The sequence below is a fragment of the Meriones unguiculatus genome, chromosome 14, assembly GCF_030254825.1.
Source record: "Meriones unguiculatus strain TT.TT164.6M chromosome 14, Bangor_MerUng_6.1, whole genome shotgun sequence".
In the NCBI taxonomy this organism is placed as follows: domain Eukaryota; kingdom Metazoa; phylum Chordata; class Mammalia; order Rodentia; family Muridae; genus Meriones; species Meriones unguiculatus.
In genome coordinates, this window is record NC_083361.1 from 17,819,666 (window position 1) to 17,842,234 (window position 22,569).

General features: G+C 45.8%; 1 protein-coding gene across 1 annotated transcript in view; it reads right to left on the minus strand.

The window, feature by feature from the left end:
• The window catches only part of Cacng3 (calcium voltage-gated channel auxiliary subunit gamma 3), a 97,017-nt gene extending 81,023 nt beyond the window's left edge, over positions 1 to 15,994 (minus strand). Inside the window, exon 1 of the mRNA XM_021655049.2 lies at positions 15,142 to 15,994. Within this exon, the coding sequence (XP_021510724.1) occupies positions 15,142 to 15,352 (211 nt within the window). The 5' untranslated portion in view covers positions 15,353 to 15,994. The remainder of the gene's footprint in view (positions 1 to 15,141) is intronic.
• Positions 15,995 to 22,569: the final 6,575 nt, after the last annotated feature.

Sequence of the window (22,569 nt, forward strand, 5' to 3'; positions counted from 1 at the left end):
CTGGAACTCCTCCTCTTAGCAGCAGGAGCCCCACCCACTGCTTGCCTCTTCAGCAGCATCTTCCCCACACAGCTGTGAGCAAAGGCAGGAACCTGTTCTTCTGTATTCTCTGCTGCAGCAACTCTGAACATAGCATGGTGTCTAGGTGTACTGTGGCAGCTTGATAAACCCTTCACATACAAGGAACCCAGAGCTTGAAACCACTTGGCTTGCATCTCTTGTTGGATCTCTAGGCTGAGCAGGGGTCCTGCAAGGAAGGAGAATTGGGTTGGAGCTGGGTAGCACAGGGGCTCGATGGTAGAGAGCTTGCCCAGCATGTGTTAAACCCTGACTTCAGTCTTCAGTTCTGAGAAAAAAGGAGAGTGGGAGAATTTGTGCATTAGGAAGAGGTCACTCAGCAGGAAGGATGATTCTAAGAGCGTTGAGAGGTTCACTACGCACTCAAAGTTTCCCATTGATGTCACTTTTGATATGATTTTCCCCCAAATAAGAAATGAAGAGCTGGAGATAAGGACACGGGCTTGTCTTCAGAGGAAGTGAAAAAGGAAAACAGCTCTGAGATGTTCTGTTGCGCCCATCACAGAGAATGGTGGTGGGGCAGGATGGACAACAATTTTGAAGACTGGACTTAGCGTTCTTTTCTAATAAAAGCAAGAGAGACCATGGGGCAATGTGAAGCAGCTGATACAGCTGAGAAGACTCAGAGCACGTATGAGGATCTGGGTTCAATCCCCAGTACCTGGAGTAGGAGAAGGGAGAGAGAGGAAGATGAGCAGAAGGAGGGAGTGCGATGAAGGTGGAGAAGGGAGGAGAAAGGAAGAAAAAGAAAGGGGAGGAGGAAGAGGGGAGAGAAAAAGGAAGTAAAAAGAAGTGAAAGGAGAAGAGGAGAAGGGGAGGAGGAAAAGTAAAGAGGAGTGGGGAAGAGAGGAAGAGAGAGGAGGAGGAGGGAAGAAGGGCGGAAGATGGCAGGAAGAGAAGGGAGGACAGTGATGGTCCAAGCACAGTCCACTCTGAACCCAGGCTTTGTGTGATCTGGGCTGCAATGCCTCAATTTAATCTGCTTCTCTCCTTCTTGACTCCCCTTTTGGGCCACACTGGGTTTCTTAAGCACTAGGCAAGTCCCACTTTGGCCTTTGCAGTTGCTGTCCTTGACCCTGGAATGCCATTCCTCATGGCTTCTTTTCCTCAGCTTCCATTCCAGTGTCACCTCCTCCATGAAGCCTACTTGACCACAGTGTATAAATTTTCACACTCACAAATTACACACACACACACACACACACACACACACACACACGCACACACACACACCCCTTCTGCTGGCATACCTTCCCTGTGTTAGGGCTTGGCTGTTTCTTTCTTAAGCCAATGAGGTGTCCTCACAGCAGAGCTCCAGGGACTATCACTGGAAATTCATCTTTGGTATTCATGGCCGGGGCCTCAGACCTGATTTCCATAGTTCAGACTTTGTTAGTCTAGCCCCTGCCACCTCCCACTGCTAAAGAGGGAAGCAGTCACTCATCAGAGAGAGAGAGGAAAACCAGAAAGGGGCCATAACAGCCTCGCACAGGAGTCCTTTAACTCAGGCTAACACCATTACCCCTTAATTTAGTTTTTAGTTTTTTTCTCTAAACACTTAGAGCATTTTGATCACAGACCAGATTCCTCTTTGGTAAAAAGTGATACTTTGGGAACAAAAAAGCCAGAACTACTTTACAATACAAATGATAAAGCACTTTCCACTAGTAAGCGGCTGTTTGGTTCTGTGTCCCACCCTTTTCAAGGAGCTGAGGGGCTCTGTTGTAAACATGTGTCTGTAATGACTCCTCTGGGCCAGAGCTAACATCATGGGGCCCAGGAGGGTTTTGTGATGGATGAGGCGATGAGAGGTCCCTCCATAGCAACCTGTGATTTCTGGGATCACTTCAGTTAAATGAGTAGGTGTCATTGTGTTTCCAGGACAGAATCGCACCATTTTCAACAGCACATGCTGCAGGATGCAGCATATGATTCCAGCCCCTACCCCTGCAGCGTAACAAATACGTGGAGAGATTCTCAGGCATGGGGAACAGAAGCAGTGTCTGCTGGGTTTCTATGCAATATGTCCGCATGGCACAGATTTATTTTCTTCTCTCTTCCCCCAGGTGTTGAGGAAATTTGAAGGTGAGACTGTCGAAGCACCGTGTTACATCCCGGGGGGACAAGACAGAAGACAGCAGGCGATGACATAGAGTCAGGAGAGCCACGCCTCTCAGACTCTGGGCTATTGGATTGTGACACTTCATGGCCAGTGTTCTAGATGTATGTTTAAGGGGGGGGGGTTATAAGCACTTAAGAATCAAACATTTCTCACTCAGGATGATCTTTTCTAGTTCCTACCATTTGTCTGCAAGTTTTATGACTTCCTTGTTGCATAGTATTCCATTGTGTAAATGTACCACAATTTCTGTATCCATTCCTCAGTTGAGGGACATCTGGGTTGTTTCCAGATTCTGGCTGTTACAAATAAAGCTGCTAAGAACATGGTTGAGCAAATGTCCTTGTTGTATACTTGAGCATATTTTGGATATATGCCTAGGAGTGATATAGCTGGATCTTGAGGTAGAACTATTCCTAATTTTCTGAGAGAGCACCAGATTGATTTCCCAAGTGGTTGTACAAGTTTACATTCCCACCAGCAATGGAGGAGGGTTCCCCTTTCTCCACATCCTCTCCAGCATGTACTGTCACTTGAGTTTTTGATTTTAGGCATTCTGATGGGTATAAGGTGAAATATCAGGATCATTTTGATTTGCATTTTCCTGATGACTAAGAATGTTGACCATTTCTTTAAGTGTTTCTCTGCCATTCGATATTCCTCTATTGAGAATTCTCCGTTTAGCTCTGTACCCCATTTTTTAATTGGGTTACTTGGTTTGTTGCTGTTTAACTTCTTTTTTTTTTTTTTCAATGCAGTTTATTCAGGAACATTGAACAATCCTCGGACCCCGGGGAAAGCCAGCCCACAGCTTAAATAGCCTCTGGGTAGCCAACCCAGGCGTGCCACGGGGGCAATGCAGATAGGTCCACATACATGGAAGCAAGCCAGATCCTCGGCCTTAGCCAAATGTGGAGTTGTTCGTGACAGAGAGCACTCACCATCAGGAAGGTGGAAGGCGGAAACCAGCTCCATCTTTAAGGCATAGCATTCCGCAGCTCTCTACAGTTCCCCCTTTTTGTTATAGACGCATCAGGCAAGAGTAGAGGTCTGATCTCTGATATTAGAAATAAATTGGGACTTTGTACAGATGTTCATTTAGGTGTCATCCACCCGAAGACCATCAGACACGTCCATTACCTTTTTCTCAGAGGCGGGACCTGGGGCATCAACCCGCATGCAATCAGACATGCTCTTCTCTGGGTCCAAAGCGGCTGACCCTGAGTGCAGTGCTTAGCCTCGCATCCTGAGCGTATCATTTTAGCTTTTTATGGTATCCAACCATGCATGAGAATTTTTCCTGCGCTGCAAATCTGTCTAAACAATTGTCGAGCTATATTTTAGGTAATTGGACTGGAGAATTCGATACTACGATGGAGCAGCTGAGAGTGGCCATTGTCACAGTAAATTCTACCGGAGTGGACGCAGGACTAGCCACAGGATTATCAACATGGATTGCTGCAGCCATGAATCATCTGAAGGAATGGGCGGGCATGGGAGTGTTAGCAGGCCTTCTGGTGTTGGTCTCCTTGGTTTGCCTGTGGTATATATGCAAGATTAGAGTCTCACAACAGTGTGATGCAGCCATGATCATTCAGGCCTTTACAGCCATTGAAGCTGTTTAACTTCTTAAGTTCTTTACATATTCTGAATTTTAGTCCTCTGTCAGATATAGGGTTGGTGAAGATCCTTTCTCAGTCTGTAGCTTGGGAATGTAAACTTGTACAACCACTTTGGAAATCAATCTGGTGCTTTCTCAATCTAGTGCTACCTCAAGACCCAGCTATCCTACTCCTGGGCATATATCCAAAATATGCTCAAGTATACAACAAAGACATTTGCTCAACCATGTTTGTAGCAGCCAGAATCTGGAAACAACCCAGATGTCCCTAAACTGAGGAATTGATACAGAAATTGTGGTACATTTACACAATGGAATACTATGTAGCAATTAAAAACAAGAAAGTCATGAAATTTGCAGGCAAATGGTGGGAACTGAAAAAGATCATCCTGAGTGAGGTATCCGAGAAGCAGAAAGACACACATACATATATTTGCTTATAAGTGGATATTAGACATATAATGTAGGATAAACATTCTAAAATCTGTACACTTAAAGAAGTAAGCAAAACGGAGAACCCTGGGTAAGATGCTAATCCTCATTCAGAAAGGCAAATGGGATAGACATCAGAAGAAGGAGAAAACATCAGAAGAGGGAATAGGACAGGAGCCTACCACAGAGGGCCTTTGCAAGACTCTATCCTGCAGGGTAATGAAGCAGATGCTGAGACTCATAGCCAAACTTTGGGCAGAGTACAGGGAATCTTATGAAAGAAGGGGGAGAGAGAATGACCTGGAGGGGACAGGAGCTCTACAAGTAGAGCAACAGAACCAAAAAATCTGGGCCCTGGGGTCTTTTCTGAGACTGATAGTCCAACCAAGGACCATTCATGGAGATAACCTAGAACCCCTACACAGATGTAGCACAGATGCAACTCAGTGTCCAAGTGGGTTCCCTAGTAAGGGGAACAGGGGCTGTCATTGACATGAACTCAGTGGCTGGTTCTTTGATCACTTCCGCCTGAGAGGGGGGTCATCCTTACCAGGCCTGTGTTCAGACTCCTAGCAGGCAGGTGAAATTGAGACACAGTGGTATGCACCTATAACCCCAGCACTGATGGTGGGTAGTGGAGGGAAAAGGAGGATCTTGGAGCTTGCTGGCCAGCTGATCTAACAAAAATGTTCAGCACAGGCACACTGGAAGCTTAAGCTAATCAAATTATTCTCTTGCCCGCAATAAAGTTAATGTATATTTCTTGAGCACATACTACGCTCTGGGCTCTGGGACTAAGGTCATGGGAAGGTGGTGGCTAGAGTTCTTGATTAATGTTTTTGTAACATTCAAATTAAAAGCTAAAATGACTGTATTAGGACTTGCCTACCCTCCATCTCATCCAGCTGCCCACTTTTGGCTCATTCTTGGCCCAAATCAGTAAGAATCAAGGTTGATGGTCTATTGGTCTGCTGGGTGGTGTTCCCAAAGAAGCCTGAACCCCTTTAAGTGCTTCAGGAGAAACTGGCCAAAGGCTGATTCCTGCCTGACACAGCATTTAAAGCTCAAAGGACTCAAATCAGGGATGTGCCCAAAGTTTAATCCTCGGGAAAGGGGACAGTCGTGAACCTAACAGTATCCCCGATTCAGCAAGTCTCGCACTCCAATGTCAAAGCAGCGGGAGTGGCTCATAGCTCGTGGCCCTCTGCGTCTTGTCAGCTTCCCTGTGCTTCTTACTTCCACATCCTCGATGCTTGCTTTTAAAGGGAAAATGGTGTTGGGCCTGTGGAGGGGTGTTTCTTCATGGTCCAAGGCTATGGCGCTGAAATCCCGCTGGTTTTCACCTAATCCTTCCCTTGGTGTTGCCTTCTAGATTTACAATCAAAATCGGCCACTCTTAGCGTTATGTTTATATGTATGGTATGTGTGTATATGCTCATGTGTGTGCGCACACACAGGTATGTGGAGGGGAAGGGTGGCCAGAGGTTGATGGCAAGGAATCCTTCATCACTCTTTCTTCTCTTGTTTTTTTTGAAACAGGGTCTCTCACAGAACCTGGGACTCACTAACTTAGAGAGACTCGCTGGCCAGCAAGCTAAAGGACCTGCTAGTCCCTACCCCCACCCCATCCCCTCGGAACACTGGTATTACAGTACCACCATTCTCAGCATTTTTTTTTAACATGGGTGTTGTGGATCCAAATTCAGATCCACAATGCTTGAATGTCAAGTACTCTGCTGACTGAGCCACTTCCCACCCCCCAGAGTGATAACTTTTCATGATATTTGCAGCTATTGGATAGTTGTGTGTTAGTGACTGACAGTAGGCTTTTTCCTGTCAGAGTGGGGGGCATGAAATTCATCCTGCCAGGTCAGGGCTTTTCACTGGGGGCAAGCAGTGCAGAGGTTTGGGTGGAGCTGTGCCTTGTATCCCTACCAGCTCCCCAGGCTGTGAGTCTGGGCAAACTACGTCATCTCTTTGAGCCTCTGTCTACTTGTTGGTGGCACAGAATGGCTAGCAGTGGACTGGCTTTCAGGATAGTCAGCTGATCCTGTTCATATGGCGTATCCAAGTGCCTGGCGTGTAATTAATGAGAGACAGCAGATGGGAGGATTTGAATCCCAGCTCTGTCTCCCTATGTGGAAGTCTATCAAATATGGATAATAGTAATATCTATTTTCTGATACTTGCCAAGTGCTTTCTTATAACACTGTTGAAATAGTGTATGCCTGCTGTTAAACAAACAAACAAAGAAACAAAGAAACAAACAAACAAACTAGTGTTCAGAGCATGGCCAGGAAAATGAGCACACAGCAGACACAATGATAGCAACGTGGTGTCCGGAAGGTGATTGCTAAGGGTCAGCTGTTATCTGTGTTGCTTTCTTGTGACTTCCTTTGGGGACTGTCATAATCCATTCTTCTACTCCTTGAAATCATTAGATCCCACAGGCTTGCTAACAGCATCCCTCCCGCTTACCAACATCAGGAAGAAGGGGCACGCGTTCCTTGGAGGTAGGCCACCTCGTGGGACAAGTAAATCTACCTTGCAGAGCTGGCTAGGGGTGGAGAGCTTCTAGATACAGCTGGTCATGTGTATCGTTTGGGAGGGGGGCAAATGGTTCTCAAACCCTGAATTTTCCTTCATCTGCATATATATATATATATATATATATATATACATATTTATTTTTAACTTTCAATGGCTCCCCTTTTTGAGGAGGTAGTAGAGCCCCGTTTCATAATAACAGCAATCTCATTTCCCTCAAAGAAACCATGTCCAGAGCGCTAAGAGAGAAAGGCCCACACTTCTCTTCCTTAGCTCATTGTTGTTTCTGCTCACCCAGCTAATGCTTGACTGGTGAGACCCTAATCTTGGCTCTCTTATGACGGCACAGGCGTTGGCTATTGGAGAACCCTAGGGTGCCTTCCCAGGAATATACCTTCTTGTTGTGAAAGAGCTGACTTTGGACTGGGATTTCTCACCTCATGTTGGCTTCTACCACTGGCTGAGCCCCCATGATGCCGAGACTTCAGTTGCCAACCCAGGACCCTATAACTGTTTTTTAAAGCCTCTCCTCCCAATAGACAAACTCAGTTCTGCAAGAAGGTACCTGGCTGATGGTTGGGGTGGAGACTGACATTCAGTCCCTCCCGGACCCCAAGGTCAAGAGAACCTCTTCACCTTGTGCAGATGGGCCAAGGGCTTTTCAGCTAATGGGTGTCTTTCTTCAGTAAGATGCCCAAGCATCATTCAACCTACGGAACCCATCATTCCAAACAGGCTGGCGATGGTCACGCACTCTTTCAAGATGGTTGTTTCCCCTCCGTCTCCTTGCTGAGGCCCACACGTGCACATGTGAAGCCTAAACAAGTACCCAAACCAGAGGCGAAGTGCTAGCCTTTCTTTTCCCCACTCATCGCTGTGTGGTGTGAGCCATTCTTCTTAGAGCCCACGGCAACTCACTGAAGAACCACAACTTTTGGAAGGAAGGAGTGCTGGCATGAGAAAGCTAACTGGCATCTAAAGCAAATTAATGCTGTCGGACATGGTGAATCAAGAATAGGTGACCAGCGTATTATTAACAGAACCATGGAAACTGCAAAGGAGGTGGTTGAAAAAAACAAAACAAAACACTTGCTACCTTTGACAGGTAGGTGCCACCTTTGAATCTGAAAATGCTTCTAGGCACATATTCTGAACGTTTGCTCCCCGACAGGGGGCACCATTTGTGGCCTTCTTGGAACCTTTGGACCTCTGGCTGGCAGAGTTCACTCAGAGGCAGGCCTTTGAAAGTGATGGCTAGTTCTTCCCACTTCCTGTCTGCTGTGATGTGAACAAGTGTTCTGTGCCATTTGTTTACACTGCCCCAAAGTCCTCCTGAATGCATGGGGCCAAGCAATGGCAGACAGAGTGAACGCTCTGAAACTGTGTTTCACAGTAAACCCTTTCTCCCTTAAGTTGCTTTCTTCAGTAGAATCATTTCGGTGATTGTATTTGCAAAGTAATATGCCCGAGAAGGCCACAACTAGCGTTTAAGCCATCTCTAAGATCTCACACTCACTGAAAGACAGGTCACAGGTCCCCATGGCCCCAGACATTTGCTGTTGTACCGTACCCTCAGAGCTGATACTAAATGTGCGATGTTTCCATTGTAGAATAGTATGTCTCTTAGGGTGTCCAGGACAGAGGGAAAAAAAAATCAACCCTGGAATTTTCTTAAGGCTTCTCTTTAACCCCATTTACAGCGTTTTCATTTGGAAGTGCTTCCATATAGCAAAGGATAACTTTCAAACTATTAAAAATACATTTCTCCTAACTTACATAGTCAGCTGATGTCAAGTTTTATTCAACTCAACAGTAAGAATTCAACTCAACGAGCAGAATCGTAAAACTGGTTTAACATAGAAGGTAATTTTTTTCGAGTAAGAAAATTGGAAATAAGATTGTAAAGTTAGATATAAAAGCCGATAGCATGCTGGAAAACGCAAGCCGCTCTATTTGGGTATCTTTTTTACTGAGCAAGAATCATTTGTATTGTTACTGAATAAAAATTTATGTTCATTTCCTCAATTTTTGAGCTAAATAAACATACAATTACTGGACCCGAGTGTATTTCTTTAAATGATAAAAATAAACAAAAGTACAGTCTCCAGAGGGTCAGATGGTCCCTTAGGTAAACTTGCACAATGTTCTCTGAAAACATGAGAAGAGAAGAACCTGGCGTCATTTTGCCTGGTGTCTTGTATTTTTTTTTTTCAACACATAATACCAATAGCCGACATTCGTCAGTTTTGGAATGCAAGTGAGCTGTCTCTGTTGTACTCCAGAACGTACGATTTCAGGGGATGAAACCAACAGAGGGATTTCCCAGGCATTTACTGCCTGTGATAGAACCACAGAACCAGAAGACAGAATGCTATGTTTGAGGTAGGAAGATGTCTGATGGCTTTGTACCAATGAGGGTACATCTGGGGATGAAATGCTGATCAGTCAGTTGAGCACAAGACCAGTCCACAAAATAGATGGTTACCATGGCTGGAGATGGGTCATGTAATAGGGGGAATGTAGGGTTCAGTTGGGTCCTACTTTCTATCTGGATACCATTTGGAGGAAGTGACTGGGCATCTGAGCATTAGCTTCTTTACTGACCAGATCAGTCACTTCTGCACTGTGGCAACCAAAATACCTGGCGGGCTGTGCTCTTTACCTCGAGTATCTTAGAGAGTCCTGGGAGGTCTCAGAAAGGAGTGGGGTGGCTTCAGCGGTGGTCGGAGCTGGTGAGGGACTTTGGACATGTGTTGTTCGCCAACACTTAGGGAAGCACCCCAGCATCTAAATCATCATGACTATGTGGACACAGCACAGATGAGTCCTCACTCCTGTTCTGACCTCTACCGCCTACCCAACCCTCACTCATCCCACAGGCACAGCTGAGGTCGCTTGCTCGCATCCTGCCTTATGACTCTGGCCCACTTTATTCCTGCTTTTGACGCCCGGGTTTTATGGGCAAGGAGGAAGGATGTATGGAAAGGACAAGAAAGGCTAGGAGCAGAAAGCCAGGAAGAGCTCCGGTTTGTTCCATGCTTAGACGAGGTGATGTGTGAGATCTAGGAATGGAGGAGCAGAAGAAGTGGCTGTTTCTAAGCTCTAAGGATGTATAGCAGTGCGCCTCAAACACAGGACCCCTGTTTGCATTCTGACAGGTGACATAAGATATTAAAAAGTGCGCATTGACATATCTGAGGACAGCTAGCACAGAGCTTGGCACAAAGCACATACTCAATAACCTCCTCCCCACCTCCCCTGCCTTCTTCCTCAACTGCATCTTTGCAGCTTCCCTGAAGGATTCTGAAAGCATAAATAAAGCTGGAACCCCATCTGGCTGAACAAGTCAACCATCTGCAGATTTGGAAATATGGGGGAACTTCTAATGACTGGCTAATTTTTTTCTTTTCAGTTTTTCAGCCAGATGTTTGGTGTCATTCAGGCCCATCTGCAATAGAAACAGCAGTTTACTGAACTTCCTTTTCATGATCTTTAAGTTCCCTGAGCTATAATCCTGAGTGAGCTTTCTTTTCTTGATATCCAAAGCCCTTTTAATGAGTTATTAAAGAATAATTCATGAACTGAGTATGAAAATAGAAATTTGCTTTAAAAGGCCATTTAGGTAATTTTTAGGGCTTAAGACTGGCAACCTATGGACAAAATTAAGCTACAATGTAAGTACAGTTTGGCTGAGTCTATGTTTATAAAAGGGGAACTGCTTGCTTATATTTTAAAATTCAAATGTTTTATATGCCTAATTTTTCTTTGATCTTTTTTTCTATGCATATGCATATGGTCATCATACATGTGTGCATGCATATATGAATATGTATGTGTGTGTGTTTGTGTGAGCACAACTATGAGTGTACACGTGTGGAGACCAGACTGTGCAGCTGGATGTCTTCTTTGATTGGTCTTCACCTTGTATGCTATGTCCGGGTCTCTCACCTGAACCTGCAGTTTCCTGATTCAGCTCGTCTAGTTATCCAGCTTGCTCAGGAAATCTCCTGTGTTTGCCAGGATCACAGGTAGACAGACTGCCATAACCTCTCAGCACCTACGTGGTGACGGGAATCTCAACACTGGTCCTTACCTTCGTGTAACAAGCACCTTACACACTGAGCCATCTCCCTGCCCCACGCTTGACTCTTCTCTATCTGATATTTGGGGACACACATGATACACATTTCCCCAGATTCAAACTCAATTCAAGTCAACTAACAGTTGTTCTTTAGATGGACTCTCCAGGTTGGGACAGTCCCCACCACCCTCTACTGACCGCACATTGAGACCAACGTCTTGTCCTCATGTGTCTCTCTAAATATCCCGTTGTTTGCCATACGGATGGGTTAAAAGAGTGTGAAATGTCCTCTTCATGCTTCACATGGCCTGGCTAGGCTACATGGACAATAGATTTAGGACTTCTTAATCTCATCTAAGATAAAACTCAGTTTTTATCTGAAAACTGAGCAAACTGAGGTCTAAGGGAGAAAAGCAGCATGAACAATTTACACGACTATTAGGGACAGAACTGTGATCAGTATCCAGGGTTCTTTGCTGCTAGGCTACTGGTCTTTCCACCATCTAAATGCATTGCTTTGCTTTGGACTAAAGCTTCGGTGGATTTTTTTTTTCTTTAATGAGAGAGATGGCTCATTCTCATTCAAATTCACATGCTGCTTTTGAAAACATGCAGCAGGTTGGGACTTTGTGAATGCCTTGCCTGCTTTCCAGATAATGAGTCAGGCAATCGCTTGGGTTTCTCGCTGTGGGTGTCTCTACATAGGTTGACTGGTTTTTCCATTCAAAGTGCATCTTTTGCTGCTCCGAGTTTGTTCTTGTCTGGTGGCTCCTGTGCCCCTTCCACTGCTGAACAGACAAGCTGAGCGTTTTCAGATCCGAGTCTTCTGAATGGAAAAAAAAAACATGTGTCTAGGCATTCTCACAAGTCGGTGTTTATACCGGCAGCAAATCAGCGGCTAGAGCACGGACTAAGGCTCTCTAGCAATGCTCTGAGAAGCTGCAAGTCCTAGGCTACGAACCACCTGCAAGCTGGCATATGACCTTGGGCAAATTACGGAACTTCTCTGAGCTTCAGCTTCCTCATCTATAAGGTGATGCTAATGACAGTACCGGCACCTATGCGTTCCTCTGAAGATGAAACTGTTCAAAAAAAAGAAAGAAAGAAAGAAAGAAAGAAAGAAAGAAAGAAAGAAAGAAAGAAAGAAACCAGCACTACTACATAGCAAGGGCCAGTATAGACAACACTCTGCCGGGTCATGGGGGCGACAGAAGGAAGTGGCCATCTCTCTTGAGTGCTTCAGCCCTTGTGAGCATGCACAATCATCCGCAGGCCCTCTGTAAGCATTCATTACATGTTGGCTGGCTCTAACATCATCATTGCTTGGAGGATTTTAGGAAATTTAGATTCCAGGTATCCTCCACAGGGCTAGAAGGCATAGACTGCAGTTGTGGAGTCTGGTAATCTGTCTTTTAAAACCTACATATGAGATTCCAATGACTAGCCAAGTTTGGCGCAAATAATAATAATAATAATAATTATTATTATTATTATTATTATTAGATTTGAGTACTTTTGCTGTTAGAGGACTTATTATCTCTGGAAGCCTCTTACCCCACCCTGGGCAGTGATTTCTGTTTAGGTAAAACCTGTCTTCCTTTAGCTCGCCAACCAACCCCCTTGATGCCACACAGAACATTTCAGATCTCTCTTCCAAATGACAGCCTTTCATGTGTTTGCACACAGCTGTCATGTCCCTCCTGAGGATTCCCGTATTTGGGGCAAAATAGCCACATTGTTTCATGACTCTTAAAGTATGAAAAAAAGGGCTCTCCTAAATTACATGTAAGAAACATTGAGCTATAATACTCCCCGCACAGGTCCCTTGATGTTTGAAGGACCGGGAGGTGAGGATGTTGCTGTTCTGAGATAGCCTGGAGCTGGTGAATAGAAATGGCTATTTATTTCCATCCTCACAGAGGATGGAAATCCTGGGATGCAGGCTGCCTGCTGTATGTGTCCTGTCATGCAGAAAACAGAGGCTCTTGCAAATTCCTTGAACACTTGATGTGTTCAGTCCACTAAGAAGGCTTGGCTTTAAATTTTAGCCAGGTCCATCTAGACGGTAAAAACTTTTCAGATTTGTGGTGGCTTGTGTATCTTACTGAATGGAATACTTCAAAAATGTAAAATGTATCTGAGAACAACTAGAGGAAGACTCTAGCAAGTTTTCTGAGAGAACTGAACTGCCGAAGAGCATGTCTGCAGTTCATGTAGTTCTTTCCCAATGTCCCCACTAAACCTATGGAATTCTCAGTGTAAGCTCTGGTCCCACGCAGGAACTGTAGGCACAGGGTAGCATGTTGAAGAGAAGAGGAGACATACTTTGTGAGGGTTTGAAGAAAGGTTCTGAAAATGTAGGCTCTGATTTTATCCTGACAGACTTTTAAATAAATAAGGTGGGGTGAGGGATGCCAAAATCGATGTTTAATTTTACATTTCCAGATATTCCCAAGCGGCCGAATGACTGTAAAGGACTAAACCCGATACACTTGCATATGATTTTGGCTGGGGAGGAGCCTGGGTTTTTAAATAGTTTTTATTCTACCTATGTAGGTATCATCCAACCTACCAAACCACAGCAAAAACTGCAAAAACTGATTCGATTTATTATTGCCAACACAGAAAAGGAAATGATGGAATTTCCCCAACGTGAATGACCTCATGCCACCCAACTGCAAATGGTCAGAAATAAGCACAAATTTTAGATTCTTGCTGATGTTGAGGAAAGAATCATTTCAGAATTTCTGTTAGTACGCTGGATACAGGGTAAGCTTGAATAGTCCCGACTCAAGTCTGTTGCTTCCAAACCAAATATTTCCGAGGTTAACTGAGAGTTAGAGGGGACAAACATCTCAGCTAAAGGCGTAGAGAGCATTTGCTGCATCACTTGGGTTTTCTGACTTCACATGCTTCTCACCTCACCTAAAGTAGCCCTTTCCCTCCAGGGTTTCCCACCAGTTGCAAACCTGTGCTGGAAACAGAATCAACTGTAGTGGCGGTATAGTCAGGAGAGTTCAGAGCGTCAGGACGTGGGAAGGAGGCCAGAGAATGATGCAATGTTACACTAGCGAGTGATGTCATAGCACCATCTCCTAAGTCATTTACATAAATGCGAGTTCCCGAGAAACCCTGAGAAGTGCCACAGGGAATGCAGGTGGGGAGAATCCAGGGTGACTGAGGGGAGAGGGAGGAAGCCTGCGTTTTCTTGACTATCACATGATAAACTTCACCGATTCCCTGGAAGCAGAGAAATAACAAAAACCAACCAGCCAGAGAAATAAAACCTTTTCTTAGTGCCTTTTTAATCCAGTGGCTCCCCCAGGTAGCAGGTCTACAGAGCTCTGCTTTTCTTCATTTTTTCCCACTCCTTATGATACCCAGACATCACTCACTCTTCATTCTGTGAAGCAAGTTTAGTAGTGACATAGGCTACCTAAGAGCTTCACACTCTAAAATTGGCCTGCCCGCCTCATTATAATTTAGAACAAACCCTCTAATTTTTAAAATTAGAAGCAATGAGCTGCAGTTCTTAGAGTCAGTCTCATCTAAATGTCAAGGAAATGCATTTGCTGGTTATGGGTGTGATTTATGAATGAAGTCAGGTGGATAGCAAACACGAAGACTTCAGTTTTCTTTTTGATCCCAAACAATGAAACGCTTATTCATAAAGACATTTTCTTCAAATGTAGGGGTGTGGGAGTTGGGGTTAATGTACTGTTCCCTAGTACCGGTTAGCAAAGGAAGTTCATGGTGACATCTAGTTAGACTCAGAAGAAGCCGGTAAGATTTCATTGAAAAAAAAAAAAAAAAGAATAAGTAAGCAGATCAGAGTGTCCAGATCAGATCAGCCCCTCATCTCCCTCATCACCTTCCTGTCTTCCCTCCCTCCTTTCCTTAATAACCTCTGTTCACCAAAATGTAATTAAACAAATCCAAAGTCCCCTTCTCTAGACAGAGATCTAAGCAGTGCACAAACATGCCTAGAGATTTGGGATTAGAAGATTTCCCAACTGCAGAAGCTGCTTAGAGTGTTACAAAATCACATCACATTTAGCTCAGACCGAAAACAATCAACAAGACCCAACCCTTCCAAATCCACACAGCAGCAGCCTCAGCGGAAACATAGTCCGGACACTCGCACATTTTCAACAACAATTTCAACTATTTTTTTCTTCCCCTCCACCGCCTCTGTCTCCCCCAGCCCACATCAGGACATCAGAAGCCGATCACTGAGAGCCAGTGAGAGGAATTTGTAAGTACCTTCCAAGCAGCAGGTCCTCCACAACCCGGAGTGGGTCATTACTTCTTCATTCTTTCTGCTGGTTTCATTGTCACTTGTAGATTTAGTCCTGCACACGCCTCTGGAATATAGCCAGTAGTCCGTGCCCACTGCAATGGTCATTAAACTAAAAGCTGCAAAGGCTCCTACGGTGGTGATCAACATCTGGATACCTCTGTCACACATCCTCATAATTCTTCATGGTACTCTGAACGGCTGGGGGTTGGAGGGGGAGATTCAGTGCCAGAGGGGAGAATCACTCTGCAGCTCGTTAACCTAAGACGGCCTCTTCCAAAAATCCGGATCTCCTTTTGTCAGCATCCACGGGGACTTTGGGAAAGCTGGGATTTCCTGTCTTGAGCTCTCTCCAGTTCCCTGAGTCCTCTATGGCCCTCGGGAGGGTGCGGGCTCCAGGGGGTTGGTCCACATCACTGCTGCGGTCAGAGGATTCCTGGGTTGCTTTCATTCCTCAGGAGCTTGGTGAGGACGAGCGTTCGTGCAGGGCATGGCTTTTCTTGGCTTGAAGCTGCCAGCTCGGCTTGAGATGCGCCTGGTTTCTCACAGCCCCGGGAGACTCAAGGCAAAAAGAAACCCAGAGAGGTCTGGTGTGTGTGTGTGTGTGTGTGTGTGTGTGCGTGTGTGCGTGTGTGTATGTGTGTGTGTGTGTTGTGTGTGCGCGCGTGCGTGCGTGCGTGTGTGCGAGCGCGTGTGCTGGGGGTGAGGGCGGATGGCAAAAAATAGCTCTGCTGGGAGGCGAGTCGCTGAGAAGAGTGTTCGCTGCTTTCCCAGCCTCCCAGGAAAGCTCTCCGCCTGCTCTCCACACCCCCGGGCAAACTGGAGAAAAGGGAGAGTCCTGGGGCGGGGGCCGGCCACTCACACCGGAGGGCTGAGGTCCGTGGTGCTGAACGGACAGCTCCCCGCCTGTTGCCCAGCTTCCCCTTCTCAGTGCCCGGTCCTTGGAGCCCGTGGTGCTGAAGGGACAGCTCCCTTCTGCGGCTGCACGGTAGCCCGTCTAGCTCCCAGGCTAGGGACCTGGGGTGCTGAAGGGTCGCTCCCCTAACACTCCTCCAGTCTTTTCCTGGAGCCAGCCAGCCGGCTCAGCTCCGTGGACTCAAGCCCATACCCCGAGCAAAGTTTCGGGAGCCCGGGGCAGTCAGCACCAGGGCTCCAGGGCTCTGCAGCACGGTGAATCCCGCTCCTCAGAGGGAAGGGTTAAGGACAAGGGCCAGGGAAAGAAACCCACAGCGCACTCTGCTGTGTTCTCTCAGCGCCCACCCAAAGCAGCATTCTCTAATCAAGCCTCCTCCTCATCCCCGAGCTCAATGAGCCAGGCAACTTTGCTCTTTGCTGCGGGAGTCCACTGGGGAGACAGAAGCTGAGAAAGATCTATTTTTTTTTTTTTTAAAGATGGGAGGCTGTGACTGATAGCTCACTTGGATGGGCAAAATGTCTGTGTGTATCTGTCTCAATTTTATTCCTCACAAAACAAACCAATATGTCTACCCTCCTTTCTCTGGAGCTCGTGTCTACACAGGAGACAGCGTCCTCACATCAGACCCAGAACCATTCAAATATATATATATGTACACCTCTAAAGGGCTCAAGAGACTAAATGTACCTAGTCCAATGTTCTCATATCAGAGACCTTGGATGAAGGAGTGTAAGGGTTTGGTCTCTGAATACACTTCTTAAATATTTTAACACTTTTACATTTGAGGGGGTGGTGAATTCAGGATGGGAGAGCATTGAAAATGTCAGCTTCTTTCCAAAGGCTCTGGTGCTGTTCATTTGTTAGCATCTTCTAAGTCAGACCAAGAAGCAGGTGTAATTAGGTCTGGGTTCCTTACTAGCCCAAAGCACAAATGCCATCGCACACCTGTGAGTTCTTTCCCTCAGAAATAGCAAATGCTGGAAAGAACCAGCACAGACCAGCCTCTCGCTTCCATATGTTCTAGCATATACATAAGGACACCTTAAGTTGACTTCGGACATCCCACCAAGTCGCTCTGACCATGTATTTTCTGTGCCATGACAGGTGCTGATACTCACTTGGGGGGTTGGAATTGAGGCTGCATGGGCTGTCTCTGCAATTCCTGAGCTGTGCCCACAGCCAGCTGTCATATTTGAGTGTTATTTAATCGGACAGACATATAATGCCAGGGAATCTTGGGCGCATATTCAGTCCCTATGGTGCCAGCTCTGGCTGCCTGAGCGCTTCCATTCAGGTAACTGAGTAGGGACAAAAGGAGTCTCTCGTCTGGCTCACAACCGTTTTGTGACTTTGATGTTTTTATTTTTTGTGTTAACATCACTTGAAGACCTGGCTCTTGGTGTTGTGTACGTGTACGTGTGCACGTGTGTGATTACGGTACGGTTACGCCTGGTGAGCGCTGCGGTCAATTTTGTCGTGATCTCTGAATGCCTGTGTATCTGTGGTAGACAAAACGTAGACGCGTGAATATCCATGTCCACCCATGTGCTTCAGTTTATGGGGTCACGTGATCACGTTCTGCATAAATACACAGCCCGATGCATGCGCGGATTAGTGTATGGATGTAAACATGCAGGTACAATGTAGATTTGTCTGCGTTTATGTGTTTAGTTGCATATATGTGTGCATCACAGCATACTGACTAGTTAACATGAAAAATGAAGTGCAGCCTTTGGGCCAACCCCTTAACTGACTAGATCCTAGAAGCATGACAGAGGAATGAACCCTCCTTTAAGTGGCTGAATGTCTTTTCCCACCTGTATTAGAAAATTTGCTTCTCAATCATGACTATTGGTGTTCTTGATCACTATTGTTTGTATTTTTAACACAAAATATTGTTTTTATTGTTTATACAAATAATATTTATTTTTATTGTGAATACAAATAATATTGACTGTTAACTTTCTGGAAATGGTTTTAAAGTAGTTTAGGCTGATCTCAAACCTGTTATGTAACCAAGGCTGGCCTTGAACTGTTCTTGCATCAGGGCCTGAAATGCTGGGATTACAGGTGCAGCTGTCACACACAAGCTTGACTGATAATTATTAATTTAAAAGGCCGTGTCGTTACATGAAGGTGAAGCTGCTCTTTCCTGGGAGGTTTTATAAGATAGATGGACATTTCCTTCTCCCACTCAGAAGCTTAAATGATACAAAATAATTAATATCAATCAAAACAGCCATTCCTGGGTCTGTTTCATTTTTCTCTTGCTCCAGCAGAGGTAGGAGTCAAGGTGCATCTCTGAAGCAAGGCAGTGATGGCGGGACGGCTTGGGCTTTAGGGGTTGTGTGTTCTGTAACTCCATTCCCCATAGGCACAGCAAAGCAACAGCGGCCCCAGACTCACATCCTCAGATCCGTGACAGAAGGCCAGACATTACAGGTGTCCAGCCAGTGGAACAGAGTACCCAGGTAGACTGGTGAGGAGAAGGGCCAGGTGCTCAGGCAGATGGACAGGACAGTCACAGTCAGAAAGCAGAAGAGAACTGGGTGCAGTTCCGAAGAACGGAGGCGTGTGCTGAAGTGCGGTCACGCAGATCATCCCTGGTGACCTCTGTCCAAACCCAAAGCTAACGATAACGTGGGCGCATGTGGAACAAGTGGGAGCCAGAGGCAGGGAGCTCGTCATTTAGAGCCTAATAATTTCTCCTCACCTACTAGGGGATGACCTCAGCCTTTCATTCAGGGACATGTGTGGGAGGTTGCGCACGGGTGTGGAGAATCTGCGGCGGGGCCTACAGATCGTTACTCATTCTCACCACTAGAGGGCTCTTCCACCAGTTCAAGAGCAGATTCGAAGGCATCCTTGTTTCTTAAGGAAATGGAGCCAGAGGCTTCCTTCACGATTGCCAATGATCCTTTCTGATCCTGCTTATCTGGCAGGAGGCTCAGGAGACATTCCGGCAGCTTTACACTGTGTGTCTTTCTTTCATTAAGATTTTTTTTCTTCCACTGAACTCTTAGCTTGCCATTAACAGCCATAGTGTATATTTATTTACTTGTGTCTTTTTCTCATCTGTTAGGGTTCCACTTAGGAAAGTATTGGTAACAGCTAATTCAACTGGAGTGCCCCCCATGCGTAAGACAATCATCTCCGCACTTGGGCCAATGATGGAAGTCTCATTCTCCAAGGAACAGGGGCATGCTGGTTTGGTGGGTATGTTTTGTCTGCACGCACCAGAAACTCACTGGGGCTAGCTTGAGAAAATGCAGGATGTGGTACAGGAATATGGGGATGTTTTGAGGAACCAAAAGCCAGAAACACAGTCAGAATTGGAATCCCAAAGTAAAAGCCACTGGGATCCAGTGTTTCCAACTGCCTTTTTTTTTTTTTTTTTCATTCTTAGAAAAAAAGATTTTGCTTTCCACGAAGCACTCTCATTACTGTGAAAGAATACCATCCAACCTAAGCATCTGACTTGGGAGTGAGGGTGGGTGATGGTGGTGGTGGTGGTGATCTATTGGCTCCTAGTTTCAGAGGTTTCAATCCATTACGCAGAGAGGGCGTGCTAGATCAGGGCAGTTCACATCATGGCAGCCTGGAGGCAGAGAGGGAGTAAGGAAGAGAGGGGAGAGGAGGGAGTAAGGAAGAGAGGGGAAAGGAGGGAGAAGGAAGAAGGGAGGATGGGCATCCTCCGCTTACGCTATATGAGAGCAGATCTTTCTCTTTAGGTTAAAGGCGCTGGGAATGACCTCACAGATACACACAAGGGTGAACTATACTAATCTCTCAGGTGCTTCTCAAGCCAATCAATTATACAGTCAAGGTCAACTTTCTCACCTCTATGTTTTGATCTTCAAGATGGGAGCTAGGTTAAGCTCCATCTTAGAACATCCAGAATTGACAACCTAACGGGTCCAGCCTGTATTACGTTATTATACTGCTGCCAGTCAGAAGGGCTCAGGGGGAGGAATCCTGTGACAAAGTCTAGCTAAGAGGACCACACCCTGTGAGCCGGGGAAAGGAGGCAGAATGCAGTGCCCTGAAACGACAAAGCCAAGGCTGAAGAAAACAGATACAGAATCTGGGCATTTCTAAAACTGCCAAGGATAGGGGCTGGAGAGATGGCTCAGCAGTTAAGAGCACCGGCTGCCCTTCCAGGCTCAATTCCCAGCAACCAACATGGCAGCTCACAACCATCTGTAACCCCATCCCCAGGGAATCTGGTGCTCTCTCTGACCACTAAGGCCCCCAGGCACACATGGTACACAGACATACATTCAGGCAAAACATCCATACACATAAATGAATAGACAAATGTTTTAAACGCCAGTTAGTCAATAAAAGAACCGACACTGTCTGATTACCATACCTGAAGCAGAAGAGGAGATGGGTTGAAATAGGTTAAAAGGGGACAAACATGGGGCAGAAAGACCAGGGGGTCAATGGTAGCTTCCTCTTCATTTCAGTCCTTTCTAGTCTACCTGGTTTTAAATCTTACGTAAGCATACTTTGGTAAACGTTTGAAGTTAATTAAAAACTGAATGAAAACAAGAAGCAGCAAGCCACCTGTCCACTGCTCTCAGCCCCCTCTTGCTCTGTCAATACAGGGATCCTCACTATTTCCACGAGCTATCTCTTTATTCCTCATGCCTGGGGCTCTCTTCTCTGAAATATCCTGTTCACTGAGAAATATCAGTGTGCGTGTATGTGCGGGAGCACTCTTGTGTGGGCAAGTTTCTCTGCAGGTAAAGATAACTTGCTGCCAAGCCTGATGACCTGAGTTTGATCTCCACGTTCATGTTTTGGAAGGCATGTGGCGGCTGTACATGGACGCACACATACACCTACGCACAAGTAAATGAACGTAATAAAAAGTAACTTTTAATTCACACAAATGAAAGTAGATACCTTGTGCTTTACTCCATCGTGTCATTTATTTCTGAGCTCAAAAAAAAAAGTGTCTAAAAAGTCTCAGAGCATCGTTCCCTGACTGTGCTGTCTAACATACCACCCCATTATTTGTCTCTCACCTCTCACCCTGGTTTGGGTTGTTACAGCACTTCTCACAGCCGAGTGCACAAACACTCAGAAGCATGTAAGTGTGGCTCTGTGTTTACCCTCACCTTCCTGATGAGGAAGTTGCTTTGTCTTTTTTACACCTACATTTCCTGACCTCAGACTGGTGCCCGGGATTAGTAAACTACTCAAACAGTATCTGCTTAATCGACTGACGGTCTAAGTAACGGTTAAGCCTCACGCCTGCCGAAGGCACTGTCGACTCAAGGAAGAGGCGTGAGGTTCTTGATCACCTGCAGCTTCAGTCTAAGGGAGTGGACAATGATGACCAGGTAAATAAGGATACCTGTAGCTGACGCTGTGTGGTGGATACCCTTAATCAAACTGCTGTGTTTACAAAATCCTGATCCTGACTGCCACAAACCACCGTTGCATTTGGGGAAGGGGAGTATAACTTTTTGAGTTTATGAAAGCTGCCTTACCCAAGGAATGACATGTCCCTCTGGCTGCAGGGAAAGGGCAGTAGATACAGGGATGAAAAAGGCAACCATCTTGTCAGGAGGAGGAACTGTGTCTGTGGATCCGGCTAAGACTTAGATTTCAACCTTGTTTGCCTTTGTCCTCTTTCCCTGTTGTTCTTGGTCTACAGAGTGCATTATTATCACCTACCACGGGGCTAGGGAATGTGAGCTCACTTGGTAAAGCACCTGCCTAGCATGTGGGAAGCCCTGGGCCCAATCCTCAGCATCCTATGAACTGAGACAGTGGTACACATCTATAATCCTGCACTCTGATGGTAGTAGAAGGAAGACTAGAAGTTCAAGGTCATCCTCAGCTACTTAGTGAGTTAGAAGCCAACCTGGGATACATGAGCTTCTCTCAAAACAAACTGGCCTGTTGTTGTTGTTGTTGGTTTCTTTTCTCTTTTCTTTTCATCAATGTGACACAAATATAGAGTTAATCTGGGAAAAAGAGCCTCAACTAAGAATATTCCTATCAGATTGGTCTGTAAGCAAGCCTATGGGGGCATTTTCTTGAGTAAGGGTTATTGTGGGAGGGTCTCACTCACTATGGGCAGTGCCGCCCTTGGGCAGGTGGCTCTGGCTATGTGAGAAGCAGGACAAGCATTGGGAACACGCCAAGGAATCAGCACTCCTCTATGCTCACTACCTCAGTTCCTGCCTCCCAGATTTCACTTGTTGAGTTCCTTTTCTGACTTCCCTCAGTGATGGACTGTGACCTGAAAGATGAAATAAACCCCCCAATCCCTGTGGTGGTATGAATGAGAATGGCCCCATCAGCTCATAGTATTTGAATGTGCAGCTCCCAGTTGGTGGACTGTTTAGGAAGGATTAGGAGGTGTGGCTTTACTGGAGGAACCTAAACTAGTCCCTGCCTTGCCCTCTCTCTGTCTGCAGCTTGCAGATCAGACGTGAGGTCTCAGGTATTACTCCAGTGA